General features: G+C 37.9%; 1 protein-coding gene across 3 annotated transcripts in view; it reads right to left on the reverse strand.

The window, feature by feature from the left end:
* Window positions 1-18,662, reverse strand: part of lrba (LPS-responsive vesicle trafficking, beach and anchor containing) — an 856,602-nt gene that overhangs the window by 283,766 nt on the left and 554,174 nt on the right. For all 3 annotated transcript variants that reach the window (XM_048526975.2, XM_048526966.2, XM_048526981.1), the window contains 3 exons: window positions 10,741-10,858; window positions 9,372-9,474; window positions 8,059-8,174 (listed from right to left, as the gene is read on the reverse strand). In XM_048526975.2, coding sequence (XP_048382932.1) covers window positions 8,059-8,174; window positions 9,372-9,474; window positions 10,741-10,858 — 337 coding nt within the window. The remainder of the gene's footprint in view (window positions 1-8,058; window positions 8,175-9,371; window positions 9,475-10,740; window positions 10,859-18,662) is intronic.

Below are 18,662 nucleotides of genomic sequence, written 5' to 3' on the forward strand. Positions count from 1 at the left end.
TGTGTGTTACAAGCATGAGTAGGTCATTCTGCCTCTCAACCCTTATCAATTATGGTCATGGCTGATTTGCATCATAACTTCATCCACTCAATGTGGTTCCATGTCCCTGATTATCCCTGACTAACTAACAAGTATATAAATCTTGGATTTATTAACTGAGTACCATTAGAATCTAATGTTTTTTGTGAAAGACATTTCCACTTTTCTAACATTTTCACCAGAAGTTTCCTAGTTTTTCCTGAATAGTTCTGATTTAATGTCTTATTCCTCTTTTTACATTTTCCTCCAACTGAAAAAAAATTCTTTATATCTACCCAATCAATTTATTCCAAAGTACTAATTACTTCCATCAAATCAAGCCCTTGTCTTTGTTTACCCCAGGGAATATAAATCTGGTTTAAGTAATCTCACTTTCTATCTGGGGTCCTGGTAACACAATGGCAATTCTATGCTGTTGTGTTTCCAGGGCCAACATGCTATGAGGTACATTCGCCAGTACTATACAGAGTAGTCCAGATACATTCAAACCATTGTTATGTAACAAAATAATAAAACTTCCTCTTTTAGCAATCTAATTATAAGCACTAATTTTCCATTGCCCTTTATATACCTTATTATATTTTAGTCATCTAAGCCCACACATTACCAAATTCTCTCAGCTTTCAAGTGTTCCTAGTCTTTCTCCCTTCCAGTACTACTCAGATCAATTCATTCCTTGATTTATACCTAATAAACTCACATTTACCTACATGGAAATTCTTCTACTATAGTTTTGCCCAACAATGATCTATATTTCTACAGCATCTCTAATGACTTCAAAGAATCTTACAAAAGCTTCATCAAATAAATTTGATACTAAGCTACCTCAGAAGGTATCAGAGCAGGAAACCAAAAACTTGGTAAAGTAAGTAGGTTTTAAGCAAGAAGAAAGGCAGAGAAGTTGAAGGAGAGAATTACATAGCTTAGGCATGGTCAACAACAGTGGAGTGCTTAAAACTGTTTTTGTTCAAGACAACTAAATTTCAGAAGTGCTGATATCTCATAGGTTATTGGGCTGAATGACATCACAGATATAGGGACAGATGAACGGTGATCACAACTTGTTGCAGGTTAGGACACGGACACTACAGTTTTGGATGCTATCAAGTTTACACAGGGCAGAAGAGAAAATCGCATAGGAATAATCAAGTCTCAAGGATCTTTAGCAGCAAATCAACCGAGGCAGAGCAGAGTCTGATTACATTAGGGAGATGTAAACGGTGATGGTACAGCTATGTGGCCAAAAGCTCATATCAGGGTCAAATATAGCACCAAAGTTATGCACAATTTGATTCAGTTTCAGACAGCTGCCAGGGAGAAAGATGGAGTCAATAGCAAGGATACAAGAACTTTTTAACAAGAACCATACGTACGACCTCCGTCTTTTCAATTTAGAAGGGGGTTTCTGATTATCCTGTGCTGGATGTAGGACAAGCAGTCTGACAATTTATAGATAGCACAGCAGTTGAGAGAGGTAGTAATGAGAAAGACTGGCGTTTAAACAATAGTGAACCAAATAGTTCAATCACCAATGTCCTTCAGGCAAGGAATCTGCCATCCTTACCTGGTCTGGCCTAAATATCACTCCAGATCTACAGCAATATGGTTGATTCTTAAGTGCCCTCCGGGCAATTAGGGATGGACAATAAATGCTGGTCCAGCCAACTAAGCCTTCATCCCATGAATGAGTAATAAATAAAGATAGATGACTGGCTAACTAATAAAAAGAAGGGGGTGGCACGGTGGCTCAGTGGTTAGCACTGCTGCCTCACAGTGCCAGGGACCCAGGTTTGATTCCACCTTTGGATGACTTTCTGTGTGGAGTTTGCACATTCTCTCCTTGTCTGTGTGGATTTCCTCCGCATGCTCCGGTTTCCTCCCGAAGTCCAAAGATATGCAGGTTAGGTGGATTGGCCATGCTGAATTGCCCATAGTGTTCAGGGATGTGTAGGCTAGGTAGGTTATACGGGGATGGGTCTAGGTGGGATGCTCCGAGGGTCAGCGTGGACTTATTGGGCTGAAGGGCCTACTTCCACACTGTAGGGATTCTATTTTTTAAAAAAGTCAGGGATTTGGGATAGGGAAAGAAACTTGTCAGCAGAAGAATGCCACAGGGATAAGAGATGGGGCCACAATTATTTACAATATATATTCATGACTTGGACAAGAAAAGTGGATGTATTATAATCACATTTTTGGGGGAGTCAAAAGAAAAGAGCAAGAGCAAATGGTGAAGATGACACAAAGAATCTGCACAGAGATATGGACAGGTTAAGTGTGTGGGCAAAAAGCTTGGCAGATGGCATAAAGTATGGGAATTTGTCAGGTTATACGCTTTAGAAAGAAGAATAGAGGGATTGAAGATTATTTAAATGGGGAAAGGCTACAGAAAGCTGCAGAAGAATTTGGGAAGCCTTAACCATGAATCATAAAAAGCTCCCATCCAAGTTCAGCGGTAATCAGGAAGGCAAATGGAATGCTGGTCCTTTTTCTCAATGGAATGGAGTATAAAAGTAGGGAACAGTTGCAAAAACCATACAAGGCACTAGTCAGACCACTGCTGGAATACTATGGACAGTTTTGGAGCCGTTACTTAAAGGAAGATCTAACGGCAATTGAAACAACCCAAAGAAGGTTAGTTCAGCTGATGCCAGTTATGGAGGAACTGTTTTATAGAGAGTGGTGGGATAGATTGGGCCTGTACTCTTTGGAATAAAGAGGAATGAGCAATGACAGTATTGAAACGTTCAAGATTCCGCTGGGATTTGACAGGGTAGTAAAGAAAGATGTTTCTTATTTCAGGACAGTCCTAGGCCAGAGTGCATAATGTCAAAACAGAGGGTCGCATATTTAAGACAGAGATGAGGATAAATTTCTTCTGTCAGAGACTAGTTAATATGTGGAATTATTTACAGTAAACAGCTGTTGAGGCTGGGTCGTTAAGTATATTCAAGACTGAGAGAGACAGATTTTTAATCAGTTAGGAGGTCTAGGGTTGTAGAGAAAAGGCAGGAAAGTAAAGCTGAGAACTATCAGATCAGCCTTGATCTAACTGAATAGTGGGGCAAATTAAATGGGCTGAATGGCCTACTTCTGCTCCAATGTTTTATGGTCTACTGCTTTATTTATTTACTCAAAATTTAAATTAAGTTCCTGAGATATGACCAATTCTCTACCAATCTGTGTTGGCGCTTATGAATCAAATCAAATTTATTGAAGTGTTGTGTTACTCTATTCTTAATAATAGAATCCATTAACTTCACCACAATACATACTGGATTAACAGGTCTACAATTTTCTGGTTTCTCTCCGGCATTTTACTTAAAAAATTTGAAGTTACATTTGAAATTCTCCAATCTGAGTGAAGTGTGTCAGAGAAAGCTTCGGGTCACTGAACTTTGTTCTCCAGAATGACTGCACTAGAAGAAAAGCTAAGTTGTGAAGACAGTATCATGCTGTTTCCTCTGGTGGGAAAATCCATAATATCAAAATTATTCCTAGGTCAATTTGAAGTGAAATTAGGAATCAATTTCTTTCAAAAGCTAATGGAAAATTTTAACTATAGTCCATAAAAGACATTGCTGGATCAATTGAAATTTTCAAGGCTCAAATTGACAGATTTTTATAAGATAAGGTTGTCAAGGTGAGAAAATGGAATTAAGATATAGATCAGAGATGATTGAATTAAATATCTTATGGATTTGCATGGTCTAACCCTCTTCTGAGGATTTTCCTCACCATAGTCCAAGGTCACTGCGGCCCAGCATATATATTTTCTATTATATTGACACATATTATATTTGTTTCTTCATTAAGATAATCAACAGTTTGAAACAAACAACTTGCTCAAGGTAACGTACAACCTTTAATTTGAGATGAGACATCAGGCAGTTCATATTTGAGATATTTTTTGAAAATAATCCATGCAAAATATGCACTATGTTATTGCCTTTTAAATCTCATCTATTAACACACAGATTTTACTTCTAAGGTAAATCCCTTCCTCCCAGTTTGGTTCAAAGCTTCCTATTTCTAAGCAAGATCCTCACACAGAGCTGCATATAAACAGGCCACTTACAATCAAAGTTCAAATATATTTTAATATTTAATAAGATTTGAGTAGTAGTCAAGGGAATAGTGTTACATGAATCAGCTGAAAGGAAGTGCACTCTAACAGCATGAAAAAGATAGAGCGTCAATTCTTATCCATTTATTTTTCTCCTCAAGGAGCATGGTTAAAAGCTGACAAAGCTCATTTTCTCTACGGGTCATTATGTTGGTTCACACACTTCCAATGAGACATCAGGCTGCATTTAGAGTTATGAACTAAAGCTTTAATATGCCTATTTATAAATTGGTGGTAGACTCTTCCAAACCTAAAACTGAAAAATAAAAGTGCAAACTGAATTTTATGTTCCATCTATTGGGTCAAAGTTACAGGCTAAGTAGTTAATGCAAAATTTGTAAGGTAAAAAACAATTCTAAGGCAATGGAGAAAGTCAAACAGATCTTACACGATACAAACAATGGGGAGAAAAAAACACAACCTCTGGGAATGGATCATGAATGAGGCACAGGTACAACAAGTGAATAATTGTGTATAATTCTGCACAACAAACTACAGCAGGAATACCTAGGCATAGTGATTGTGTAATCAAATGGCTACCAAACTTACAACATCTCAAAAATGGAAATCATTTGTTTTCAGAATTGTCAAGGCTCTTAAAGGAATAGATTAAATGAATCTCATTATCTTTGAAATTTCCATGAATTCAAGGATCAGAGCAAGTGTGCAGTTGGCTTTAATTTAAGTAAGGAAAGACCTGTATTTATGTAGTGCCACTCATGGCCAATGGAGGTCACAAAGCTCATTACAGTCAAAGTACTTTTGAACAGCATTCACTGTTCTAATGTAGGAGACATAAGCTACACAGAGTGATGAGTGTGAAGAATGAACTAACAGCAAGGGAGAGTGAAAACCTAAGAAGCAATCAGATATTTTGAGGGGCAGACAATTGATGTGCACAGTCTTAGAATCAGTGAGGTGGATGATTTGCTAGCAAAACTGAAACGCAAAAAATAAAAAGGAGTGACAACATGGATAAAACGCTGGTTGCATAAACGGTGGTGTTGAACTTTTTTTTCTTGGACTGGGGAAATTTATGCAATTCGGTTCCACAGGGGTACTGTTTTTCTTAATTAATATAATTGAGCTGGATTGGGTACAGTGCACAATTCTAAAATGTTCAGAAGCTAAACTTCAAAGTATAAAACTATGAGGAAGATAGTAATGGATTTCATGACAGCAGAAAAATTTGCGAAATGGCTGGATAGGGGAAGGTTACAATTAATGTAGGGAAGTCACAGAATTATGCACAGCACAGGAATGTCCAAGCACATGCACATTCTTCCTTCTGTCTATGGGACACAGTCCTGTTTGGCTTAATCAGGTACTAAAGCAGCCCATGTTCAAATGCAACAACATCTGGGCAAAATCCAGGCTTGGGCTAACAAGTGGCAAGTAAAATTCATGCCAAACAAATACCAGACAATGACCATTTCCAATAAGAGACAATCTAATCACCACCCTTTGACATTCAATGGTGTTACCATCACTGAATTCCCCACTATCAACATCCTTGGGGTTACCATCAACCAGAAACTCAACTGGACTCATTACATAAAGACAATGGCTACATGACCAGGTCAGAGACTAGGAGTACTGTAGCAGGTAACTCATCTCCTGACTCCCCAGAGCTTGCTCACCATCTACAAGGCCCAAGTCAGGAATTTGATGGAACACTCCCTACTTTCCTGGAGAGAAGCAGCCCCAACAACATTCAAGAAGCTTGACACCATCTAGGACAAAGTAGCCCGCTTGACTGGCACCACATTCCCAAACATCACTCTTTCTAACACCGATGTTCACTAGTAGCAGTGTGAACTATCTACAAGATGCATGGCAGAAATTCACAAAAGATCCCTGGACAGCACCATCCAAACCCACAACCACTTCCATCTAGAAGGACAAAGGGAGCAGATACACGGGAACAACAAGCTACTCTGCATCTTGACTTGGAAATATATGGCTGTTCTTTCATTGTTGCTGGGTCAAAATCCTGGAATTTCTTCCCAAAGGGCATTGTGAGTCAACCTACAGCATGTGGACTGCCACAGCTCAAGAAGTAAGCTCACCAGCACCTGCTCAAGGGCAACTAGGGACTACAATAAAAATGCTGACCAGCCACTGACATCCACATCCCACAAGTGAATACATATATATATATAAACACTCCTACTTATGAAGACCAAGATTCCATTCTCTCAATATACCCTGCCACATTCAAAGGTCAATGCATATGTACACCATATTTCCCTATTCCTTTTCACTGTTTAATCTGTACCATTACATCTATTTCACTTCGCCTTACCGTTCCTGCCAAAATGCATCACCTCATATTCTTTTATTAAATTCTATCTCCTACTGATCTTGCTGGTTTATCTATGTCACATTATAGTTGATTGTAATCACCCTCACTATTTGCGATGTTTCAACTTTTGAAACCATCGCTAATGTTGAAACTTCACTCCATATTCCAATATCCAAATCATTTGTATGCATTACAAAAATGGCCCTAACACTGACCCTAGGGAAAACAAATGTCTACCACCCTGTATTTCGAAAATAGCAACCTATCACTGCGCAATTTTTTTTATCTTTTAAGCCAATTTGTATTCAAGTTGACATACCTTTTATCCCACAAACCACAAAATCTTAAAAATCAACACTGACAACATCCCATCATCCATCTTCCCTTTGGTGTTACATGGAAAAAATTAATTAGATTAGTCAAGTACAGACTGCAGTTCACACATCTGTAAAAAATGGCACATTTTGGAAGGAAGAATGAGGAGAATCAGTATAAAGTTAAAATTCTAAAGGGTTGCAGGAATAGACACAATTGTACACAAATTGTTATTGTGGCAAAAAAGGTTGAGAGAGGGACTTAAAAAACTGTATGGATTCCAGGACTTTACAAATCGAGGCCGACCATATAAAAGCAAGGAAGTAATGCTGAACCTTTACAAAGTACTGCTTTAGACCCATCTGAGAATTGTTTAGGAATGACATTTTAGAAGGATGTGAAGATTTCTACAGGAAGTGCTGAAAAATTACGATAATGGTTTCAACAATGAAGGATTTGACTTACAAGGATAAATTAGAGAAGCTGTGGCTCTTCTGCTTACAAAAGCAAAGCTTGAAGGAAGATTTGATAGATATGATCAAAATCATGAAAGGTCTTGACAGAGTAGGTACAGGGTAATGGTTACCATTGACAGAAGGATGAGGAATCAGGACTGCAATTTAAGGAGATTGGTAAAAGGGACCAATAGCGACAAGAAGAAAAAGCTTTTTATTTTGCAGGCAGTTAGGATGGAATGGCAATTGCGTGGAGGTAAATTCAATCACGGCTTTCAAAAGGGAACTGAATAAGCAACTGAACAGAAGAGAATGTAAGAATAGAGGTGGAGCCAGTGGAACTCACTTGGTTGCTCTTGCAAACAGCCAACAAGTTTATGCTGGGCCAAATCGCCTCCTTTAATCCTATAATCATTCGATGATTTTAGGAGACTGCTTTCTACTCCAGTGCTTACTTTTGCTTCTCATTTTAATTTTGCCACACTGAAAATTTACATGTGGGGAAATAGTGAAGGAGAATAAAATACGAATAAATTTGCATTTCTATTTAACTGGTAATTTGTAAGGTCCTTTGGTTCAAACATTTATTTCAAAATTAATAATATATTTCTTTTTACCAGCACACATGGTCTCCTTTCAGAGCCAATTTGAACAGTCTCAAAGCATTTCAACCCAATTTGGGAATAGCTTTTGTATTATATTGTTGCCTCTTCGTCGAGTGCATACAGTTTATGCAATACTTATATCCAATTCAACATACTTACAGTCCTTCATTTACAAAGAATATATTTTAAATAGGAATTTCAGTTTTTCTTTACCAGCTATTGTGTTGAGGAACATAAGGTACTCAAAATTGGAGATTTCCCTCCGCTGCCAACGCTGCATCATATTGGATGCTTTGAAAAGTTGCCGGGGGCTAGCTAAGGTGATTCGTCTGCAGGTCAGAGAGAAAATAAAATCAAAAACAAAAATATTACGGTACTTCTTATTCCTTTGATTACAGTAGATGTGCAGGCTTTACAGTAGATGTGCAGGCTACTTTTAAAAAAAATCTTTCAGAATAAATACTTTAAATGCAAATTATATTTTATACCCATTGCACTCCTATTTGTTGATTTGGCTCCAATCTCAGTAGAACATACAAAATATATGTAGTGCAGTAGCTAAATTTCCATGCCAATGACATTTCCAGCTTGAAAAAGGATGATCCAAGTTCAGCAATATTCTCACTTAGTTCAAACCTAATTAATTTCATGCCATGTTGAAATACTACTTTACTGTACTATCTGCAAAAGAAATCAAAACTGCATTTGTGTCAGGCAAGAATGAATTAACTATAATTAACAGTTTCTTTAAACTAAAGCTGGTAGTTTCCATTCTCTACTCAGCTCAGTCAGAGATCTGGCCTGGTTTCTCAGTGTTTCACTCACAACCAGTTGCAATTTTCCAGCTTATGTGATTTTATGGACATGATGTAAATGAGCTCAATGAAGGAATTCTACTCGGATATCAGCAGAGTTTTCCTGAGTTTTAATCATCCTGTTTAACTTTCCCAGCACAAATTTAATAGTTACTCTCTCTCTCTCATGGCATCTGAAAACATTCAAAACAAACAGAATGAAGCCTGACAAAAATTATAGTTGACAGCAACTGGATATTGTCTTATGGCATGATTCGCATTCTTCTTTAGTTCTGAAAGGCAGTTTGCTCGGTTTCACAGCTGCACTAGTTCAATTAGTTCAACAAGGCCAAGTTGACACAAGGCAGTGCCATTTTAGCATTGATTTATGAATTTGGCATCAATACAGTAAATTACAAAATAAATGCATGGCAGATCTTAATGAATGAATTTTTTTTAAGCAATAAAAAACTCCAGTGTTGGGTTTGGGCATTTTAACACACAAGGTGTTGTGGTATGTTATGTATTTCTACACGCCAAGGGCATGGATCTATAACAACCTAACTTTTGCTGGTACAATAAAATGAGTACTGAATCAATACATTGCTCTGAATGTATACGTGATCATGAAGCACAAAAAATACAAGGAGAATGTGCACTTTTAAAAATTCTACTCTGTGATGACAATATAATGAAAAATAAATGTACATTTAGAATAAAATGTTTGTATACCTGGTTTGAGGCAGCCCAAAACCTGTACCAACTCCGACACGGGGCAAACAATGAACAACTTTCTTGACTGTAGCTTGATCTGGGAAGTTGAACATGACAGCAGCTGCCAAAGAAATAAACAATAAAAGAACATTTTTTAACATGACATCACCTTCTGTGATTTATATTGTATTTTTGTTTAATAGAACATCTCTTTGCAATTAGATATATAACAGATGCAGAATCGCAAGCCCCTTTGTCTATACATAAATCACAGTTTTCAATGGGCAGCGGGTTATTTCCGCTTCTTTGCTGAAATCCATTCCCAAAAAAGATTTCCTGATGCAAACATGACTATGGGTTTAAACAAACTTTGCTGCATGGACATTATCATGAAGTTTGAATTGTCTGCAGTGGTGATTTTGTGCAAAAATGTGTCACTATTTTAACTCATGCAAGGTCAACAGATTTATTAACTATTTTACAGAAGGTGAGTATTGTAACAATGCTATAGTTTTTTGGAGATGTTCCAACACATATGTCAATTATGTAATCTATTTACTCCAGAGGCTCGCTTTAAGCTTGAACTTGGATATATGATCTAATTCTGAATTTTAAGGAACATTTTGAACACCTATCAAATAGCCATGTATATTTTTAAAAAATTCAAGTATCAAACATTAAAGGCAATTTTACATATTAAAATGAGAAGTTGTTTTCATGTACCAGGGGTTTTTATTGATCCAAAACAGCCTACAATGAAGATACACAGTTTTCTTGAAAATTAAGCTTGATAACTATACCTTAAAATTTGATAGTTCTAAGATATAGGAAATTACCTTATAAATTATTAGTTTGGGATTGATAATTCTGGAAAAAAAAACTTGATTAAGCTCTTTGGGGAAAACGGCAAAAATCATTTGAATCATGTGCTTAATAGGGGCATTCTAAAGGGAATCAGTTGGTTATTTGAAAAGGAACAATGTATTGGGTTATAAGGAGAAGGCAGGTGAATGGCACTATGTGAGGCACTAATTTGGACAGCCACTGCAGACATGATGGACCAAATGATCATTTTTCTATGCTGCAACAATTCTGTGATACCATGAAAGGCAATCTCCAAATTATAAGAAATTGCAACTTCTCCAGATATAAATGGTGCTTTCTTGAGTCTTTCGGGTAAATTTAAATGGTGTTTATTAAACCATAATACTATTTACACTGTTTACTCTGAATGGGTAGAAATTATATCTTGTATGAAGCACTCCAAAAGCACTAGAAAACAAGTTCAAAAGAATAAGAATAAAACAAAATCGGGCAATTTAAATAGGTAAACAGGAAAGCGTCAACCAAAAAAAAGTTCATGGAGCATTTTAGGAGTAAGACTTACTTCGATTGGCAATAAAAATTTCCAGTGCAGTATTCTGCAATAGATAGCGCCTGGAGAAAATTGCACGGATTTCAGTGAACAACCATTTTCCATGAAGCCCTTCAGTATATGCCAGAATCTAGAGTAAAGGAATGCAGGAAGAAAAGTTTTATGAACTGATTCTAATAAGCTTCTAATTTTGGTCATTTAACAGTAAAGAACTTTAATATCATTGAAAAAAATGAGAGAGATTTTGTTGAAGCTTTTTGACTTGCATTCATCAGGATAATTTCCAAGAATATCAATTTAAGGGGAATCCTAACATTTACACCAAATGAGAAGAGAGCCCAATTGGTTGGCATTGGACTCAGACTGGTAGATATGTTGTCATGGAGATGCACCAATTAATGATGATTGACAGTAAACTGTCAGGCTTTGTTGAAATTTTAAACCAAGTTGACTCTGATTCCTCAAGACCTTGCTCTGTGATATGAACCAATGCATGGTTGTTACTTATTTTGTTCAGCTGAAACAAGCACAAAACATGAACAAGCTTGCCTGTCTACAAAGAACAGCACCGAGTATCAACATATATATAGCTTCTTACACATGAAAGTGCACCAAAGTGCCAGCCAATTGACTCTTTTAATTAGTTGTCAGCGTAATTGCACAGTTAGGATTTTCCGGAAAGTGGTATCCTATTATAGAATTGCAATTTAATCCTGGATGCCGTGCTAAGAATTTTGTGTGGGATCGTTGGGTACGCTCACTATTTTGCATGCTCTAAACATACAGAGATATATAGAGGGTGCTATAGGACAGATAGTAGGGGAGGCAAGAGGAGTTGCATTTTTGATCAGGCAGAATGTCATGGCAGTTCTGAGAGAGGGCATTCTTGAGGGTTCATCTACTGAGGCTATATGGGTAGAACTGAGAAGTAAAAAAGGGGGAGATTACTTTGACAGCATTGTACTATAAGTCCCCCAGTAGTCAGCAGGAGATTGAGGTACAAATATATGAGGAGATTGCAGATAGCTACAAGAATAATACAGTATTAATAGCAAGGGATTTTAACTTTCCTAATATCAACTGGGACTGCCATAGTGTTAGGAGCCTGGATAGAGAGAAATTTGTTAAGTGCATTCAGAAAGAATTTCTCTTGCAGTATATAGATGGCCTTACTAGGGAATGGAAAAAATTGACCTCCTCTTAGGAAATAAGGCAGGGCAAGAGATAGACGTGTTACTGGGGAAGGACTTTGGGACCAGTAACTTTAATTCCATTAGATTTAAAATAGCTATGGAAAATAATAGGTCTGGTCCACTAGATAGAGTTCTAAATTGAAGCAAGGCCAACTTTGATGGTCTTAGACAGGATCTTTCAATAGTTGATTAGGGGAGGCTGTTTGCAGGCAAAGGGACGTTTGATAAGTAAGAGGCTTTCAATAGTGAATTAATGAGGGTTCAGGGCTGTCATGTTCCTGTTAGAATCAAGGGTAAGGCTGGTAGGAGGAGGGAGCCCTGGATGATTTGTGCTATTGAGGCCCTGGTCAAGAAAAAGGAGCAGGCATATGACATGTATAGACAGTTGGGATCAAGTGAATTCCTTGAGGAGTATAGAGGATGTTGGAGTACATTTAAGAGAGGAATTAGGAGGGCTAAAAAGAGACACAAGATGGCTTTGGCAGATAAGGTGAAGGAAATTCCAAAGGGATTCTACAAGTACATGAAGGGCAAAACGAGGGTGAGAATAGGGCATTTTAAAGATCAACAATGTTGTCTTTATGCAGAGCCACAAAAGACAGGTGAGATCCTAAATGAATATTTATTGTCAGTATTTACTGTCAAGAAAGAAATGGATGCTAGGGAACCTGGAGAAATAAACCGTGATGCCTTGAAGAGAGTCTACATTCGAGAACAGGAGGTGTTCGAAGTCTTAAAATGCATTAAAGTAGATCTCTGGGGCCTGTTTAATTGTATCCTTTGGATTTACGGGAGATTAGAGAGGAAATTACAGAGCCCCTAGTGGAGATATTTGTATCCTGGGTTAAGTGCCTAAAGACTGGAGGGCAACTAACTAAAGAAAGACTACAGAGAAATGCTTGGGAACTACAGATCAATAAGTCTAACATCTGTGGTTTGTAAGTTGTTACAGGGGATTCTGAGAGACAGGATCTACAGGCATTTGGAAAGGCAAGAACTCATATAGGATAGTCAGCATGGCTTTACGCATGGGAAATCATGACTCACAAATTTGATTAAGTTTTTTCAAGAGATGGCCAAGAAAGTAGATGAGGGCAGTGCAGTGGATGTTGTCTTCATGAACTTTAGCAAGGTTTTTGACAAGGTACAGCATGATGGGAGTTGTTGAGTAAGGCGAAATCACATGGGATCCAGGGAGAGCTAGCCAATTGGATACAAAATTTGCGTGAAGGTAGAAGACAAAGACAAAGACATGGATCCACTGTGACTCATCATTTATATAAATGATCTGGATGAGAACTCGGGGGGGTATGGTCAGGATGTTTGTGAATGACACCAAGATTACTATTGTGGACAGTGAAGCAGGTTTTCTGGGAATACAGCAAGATCTTGATGGGTCAATGGGCAGTAAAATGGCTGATAGAGTTCAGTCTGAATAAATGCAAGGTACTGTATTTTGGTACAGCAAACAACAGTAGGACTTATACAATTAATGGTAAGGCTGGGGCAGTGTTGTAGAACAGAGGGACCTAGGGGTGCAGGTACATTTTTTTTTATTCATTCATGGGTTGAGGGCGACTCTGGTTGGGCCAGCATTTATTGCCCATCTGTAAATACCTAGATGGCAGTTAAGAATCAACCACATTGCTGTGGGTCTGGAGTCACATGTAGGCCAGACCAGAGAAGGATGGCAATTTCCTTCCCTAATGGGCGTCAGTGAACCTGATGTTTTTTTCCCCCCAACAATCGACAATAGTTTCATGATCATCGTTATACTCTTAATCCCAGATGTTTTAAAATGGAATTCAAATTCCACATTCTGCTGTGGCAAGATTCGAACCCAAGTCCCCAGAACATTATCTGGGTCTCTGAATTAACTGTCCAGTGAAAATACCATTAGGCCATCACCTCCACTTGCATAATTCTTTAAAGTTTGCATCACATATAGGCAGGATGTTTAAGAAGGCATTTGTCACAATTGCCTTCATTGCTCAGTCCTTTGAGGATAGGAGTCTGGAAGTCATGTTGAGGTAGGACTGGACACTAGTGAGGCCTGTTCTGGAATACTCTGTTCAGTTCTCGTCACCCAATTAAAGGAAGCAAATTATCAAGCTGGACAGGGTCCAGAAGAGATCTACCAGAGCGTTGCCAGGTATGCAATGTTTGAGTTATAAAGAAAGGTTAGATAGGCTGGGACATTTTTCACTGGAACAACTGAGGTTGAGAGTTGATCTGATTGAAATTTATACAATAATGAGAGGGTGGCACGGTGGCTAGCACTGCCACCTCAAGGCACTAGGAACCCAGATTTGATTTCACCCTCAGCTGACTGCCTGTGAGGGGTTTGCACACTCTCTGTGTGGGTTTCCTCTGGGTGCTTCGGTTTCCTCCCACAGTCCAAAGATGTGTAGGGTGGGTGGATTGGCCATGCTAAATTGATCGTAGTGTTCAGGGATGTTTAGCTTAGGTGAGTTATAGGGGGATGGGCCTGGGTGGGATGCTCCAATGGTCAGAGTGCACTTATTGGGCCAAAGGGCCTGTTTCCACACTGTAGTGATTCTATGAGATACAGTTTAATGATTGTTGTCTTTTCCCTAGGATGTGGAATTTCAAGATGAGGGGGCACATTTTTAAGGTGAGAGGAGAGAGATTTAAAAAAGACAAGGGGGGCAAATTTTCTTTTTACACAGAGGATAGTTCGACTGTAGAATGAAAATCCTGAGGAAGTGGTGGATCGGGTGCAATTACAAAGTTTAAAAGATATTTGGATGAATACACAAATAGGAAAGGTTTTGAGGGATATGGGCCAGGAGCAGGCAGATGGGACTAGCTTAGTTTGGGAGTTTAATTTAGATAAATGCAAGACTTTGCATTTCACTGAGTCCAAACCAGGGCAGGATTTACGCAGTCAGCAGTAGGGCCCTGGAGACTGTTATATAACAAAGTGATCTAGAGTACAGATTCATAGCTCCTTGAACGTCGAGTCACGGTTAGAAACGGTGGTGAAGGCGGCTTTCAGCATGCTTGTTTTCATCGGCCAGAGCACTGAGTATAGGAATTGCAATGTTTTGTTGCAGCTGTACAAGACATTGGTAATGGCCACATTGGAATACTGTGCGAAGTTCTGGTCACCTGACTATATAAAGTATATTATTAAATTAGAAAGAGTGCAGAAAAGATTTACAAGGATGCTACCTGGACTGGAAGGTTTGAGTTTTAAGGAGAGGCTGAATAGGCTGGGACTTTTTCCCTGCAGTGTAGGAGACTGAGGGGTGACTTTATAGAGGTTTAAAAAAATCGTGACAGGCTTAGATAAGCTAGCTATCCAGTAGCATTTCCCCACAGTGGAGGAGTCTAAAACTAAAGGGCATAGGTTTAAGGTGAGAGGGGAGATACAAAAGGGGTCAGAGTGGCAATTTTTTTGAGTCTTTGTAATGGGCTCCAAGACGGAGTGTTTAGGTGAGTACAATTTTAACATTTAAGAAAAATTTGGACAGGTACATGGATGTGATAGGCATGGAGGGATATGGGCCGAACGCAAGCAAATTGGACTAAATTAATTGCGAAAACTGGGTAGCATGAACAAGTTGGGATGAAGAGCCCATTTCCATGCTGTAAACCTCTATGATTCTACTGTTTGATAAAACCTAGCAGTCTTTAGGAGGACACATCTGTACCTAATATCATACCAGCTCTGAAATTTATATACCACATTGATCATTTGGTTCTCAGCAAAATACCATTCTGGTTTGACAGAAATGTCCTGTGGGTGTATATACCACTCATTTTGCAACTGCACAGTAGCAGCAGGAAACAGCTAGCTGTACCTTCTGGAACAAAATATCCTTTATCGTCATGTGGATATTCTATTCTATTGTTCAAACTTACATTTCCATTGTAATCTGAAACATAATGGGCACTTTTCAGGATCCAAAGTGATGGCCTTTGGGCCATTCATGAGTTTCGTGCAGCATACACATTGTTATTATCCAGCAGGTTGGGTTTGATGTGCACTATTTCAGCATCAAGCTTGCACGGTGAACAACTGGCTCAGGCCCTATTTACAAGGTTGCCAGTTAGGAAGTCTACCTGACAAGGAATCAGCACTCTCCTCTCATCAGCATAAATGTTGATTTTCCCCTTAAATTGGGATGCTTGCAAATTACCCTGATATGCGTGAGACAAGAAAACTTTGATGAAAATGTGTCTTTCTTCAGCAATCCTCAAGTTTCTATTTTATTAGTGAAACCTACAAATCACTTAACTGAGGAGGTGAATTGGATAGATTCTTCCAAATATGAGTGAGGTCACAGAAGAAAAAAATCGCTGAAGCAGTATGATTTTCTGTTTGAGTTTTTGTGGAAGAACACAGATTTTAAAAAATCTTAAGTTGTATTGTTAACTACTAAAGAATAAATATGTTCGTGCACAGACCACGTACACAGATCAAAACATTGATACAAATATGCATACGATTGGTGATCTGTAATTTTTAACATGTTGCACCTGAATGATGTTGTAGAATATTTCAAATCAGTGACCAAAAATGCATGCATGCATAGATGCTTGCACATGCACATCCACATTATGATTAAATTAGAAAATAAAAAAAGACAAGTACAAAGTACTGCAAGCTTAATGTTTTCAGCTAAACTATTAAGTGTAGAATTCACCATGATATGCATCGATCACTACAAAGATTCTTAATTATTTATTTCTCAGGGAAGCAGTTATTTAAGACCTCATATTTTAACATGCTAGCTTTTCCAAAAAACTCCTTCCTTTCTTAAAAACAATAAATGCAGTATCAGGAATACGGTTTCTAAAATGAATTTTCATTGAATCACTTTTGGAAGAATGAATGGCAATAGGTTCTTATACTGATCAAAACCTTTTAATCCCATACACAGAAACGTTCAAAGCAATACGCTGCCTATGTAAAAGGTTAAGTATCATTTTGTCAGCTAAACCTAAACAAAAAACTGCAAATGAACTCAGCATAATCTCTCCATGGAATTAGTGGTTGTCAGAGTAACTCGTTACAATGCCTGTCATCTTAGTTGACACACACAGATGCTTAGTCTGCCTGCACAATTCAAACTAATCCTATCCTTAGCCTGGAACCACTTTGTGTCTTTGCTGCTCCAGTTTTGCCTTTTATTTTAAAGCCTAATTATGGAGGTGTTAAGGGACAACCGGATTGGGCCACTTTTCTGCCACCGTGCAGAAGAGAGCATTAATCAAAAATATTCAAATAGGACTAACAGGCAAAGAAGGCTTGCAATAAGAGTTTCTTAAGGTACTCATTAAAACAAGGTGACAGTAGTGAGGAACAGCTGAGGCCTGGCTATGCAAGTCTGATTCCTCCCTGGAATAGTATCTGCCTGATCTGCAGCTTCACATCAAAGTCTCTGGAGTTCAATTAAAACTGGATTAGGTGCAAACAGCCCATCTTTGGGACTTTTAGGTCTCTGGCACTCTCTCATTGACAGTACCCTAGATGATGGCCTCTGCCTTGTCTGAACTGGTTGCCATAGTAACTGCATCATTGCCTTTCCTGTGCATTGGCATGCACTAGATAACTATTAGGAACTGCAGTTTTAAAAAAAGGGCAACTTTTTAGTATTTGAGTGAACAATCCTCTGCTTGCATCTGCAATTAGCTTGTTGAGATGAATGATTGCTGTTTTACTCAGATGAAAGTGTGTATTAAGAGGCATTGTGATGTTACCAAAATACAAGAAATGCTCTAAATGAACGTTCAATGGCTTGTATACTACATTCTAAACCAGCTTTGTGAGATGTTTAACTCAATGTACTAACTGCCCTACCCGCCGTGAACTCAAAAGAGCAGTTTGTGATTTCAGTATTTGTTTCTTTCTTTTGTCAAAACGACATGCTCTCAATATCTGAGACAGATGGCTTGGAATTAGGTGAATGGCAAAGCTGTGTGTTATTCCTAGCAGACTAAAAGGAAAGCCAGGTCCAAGCTGTTTCCTTATTAAACTATGAATTGCACAAACAAAATCAAAGTAAGAACAGGTAGAAATACACACAACAGTCAAATACACACAAATGAAAAATGCCAAATAATAAACTATTTAATTCGAAGTTGTGTTTTGTGAATAATCATTTGTTATCTAATACTAAAACCAAGGGGATACGAAACAGGACCAACACACTCTGAGCACACAAATGATTTGGTTTATTTGATTTTCCTTTGCTTAAAAAAAATCTAGAACAATAGCTATGATTCTTGTGAAATGAACGTGCCATTTCATTCAAATTAAATGCAACGGTCTTATAATAACAGAAATGAATCACTAGATACATGGCATGTAATAAAAGAAGCAATTCAAGTAGATCAATGTACAGAAAATTAGTATTAGTAATATTACTGACATTTTCAAAGTTATCTTGCAATTCAGCTTTCATTTAAAGCAAGGTACTAAAACATGTTTGCCATTATGAGTATAAAACAGGACTGCAGAAAAATGAGTAGATTCCTCCCTGGGCACTGCTTAAGGGCTAAATATTCACAGCAAATTTATAATTAGGCTACAAACTCAATTTATCAGAGTAATTATTTTAATTTACCCTCATTGTTCCAGGCAGTTCAATGTCAGAAATTTTTTAAAAATTAAAAGCAATGTGACCCATTTCCTCATTACTCAATTTTGTTTTTAAATCTAGTGTTTTCTCTTTCAATTACTGGAGGAGATGATAAACCAGCAACAAATGA

This window comes from Stegostoma tigrinum, chromosome 1, assembly GCF_030684315.1.
Source record: "Stegostoma tigrinum isolate sSteTig4 chromosome 1, sSteTig4.hap1, whole genome shotgun sequence".
Classification (NCBI taxonomy): domain Eukaryota; kingdom Metazoa; phylum Chordata; class Chondrichthyes; order Orectolobiformes; family Stegostomatidae; genus Stegostoma; species Stegostoma tigrinum.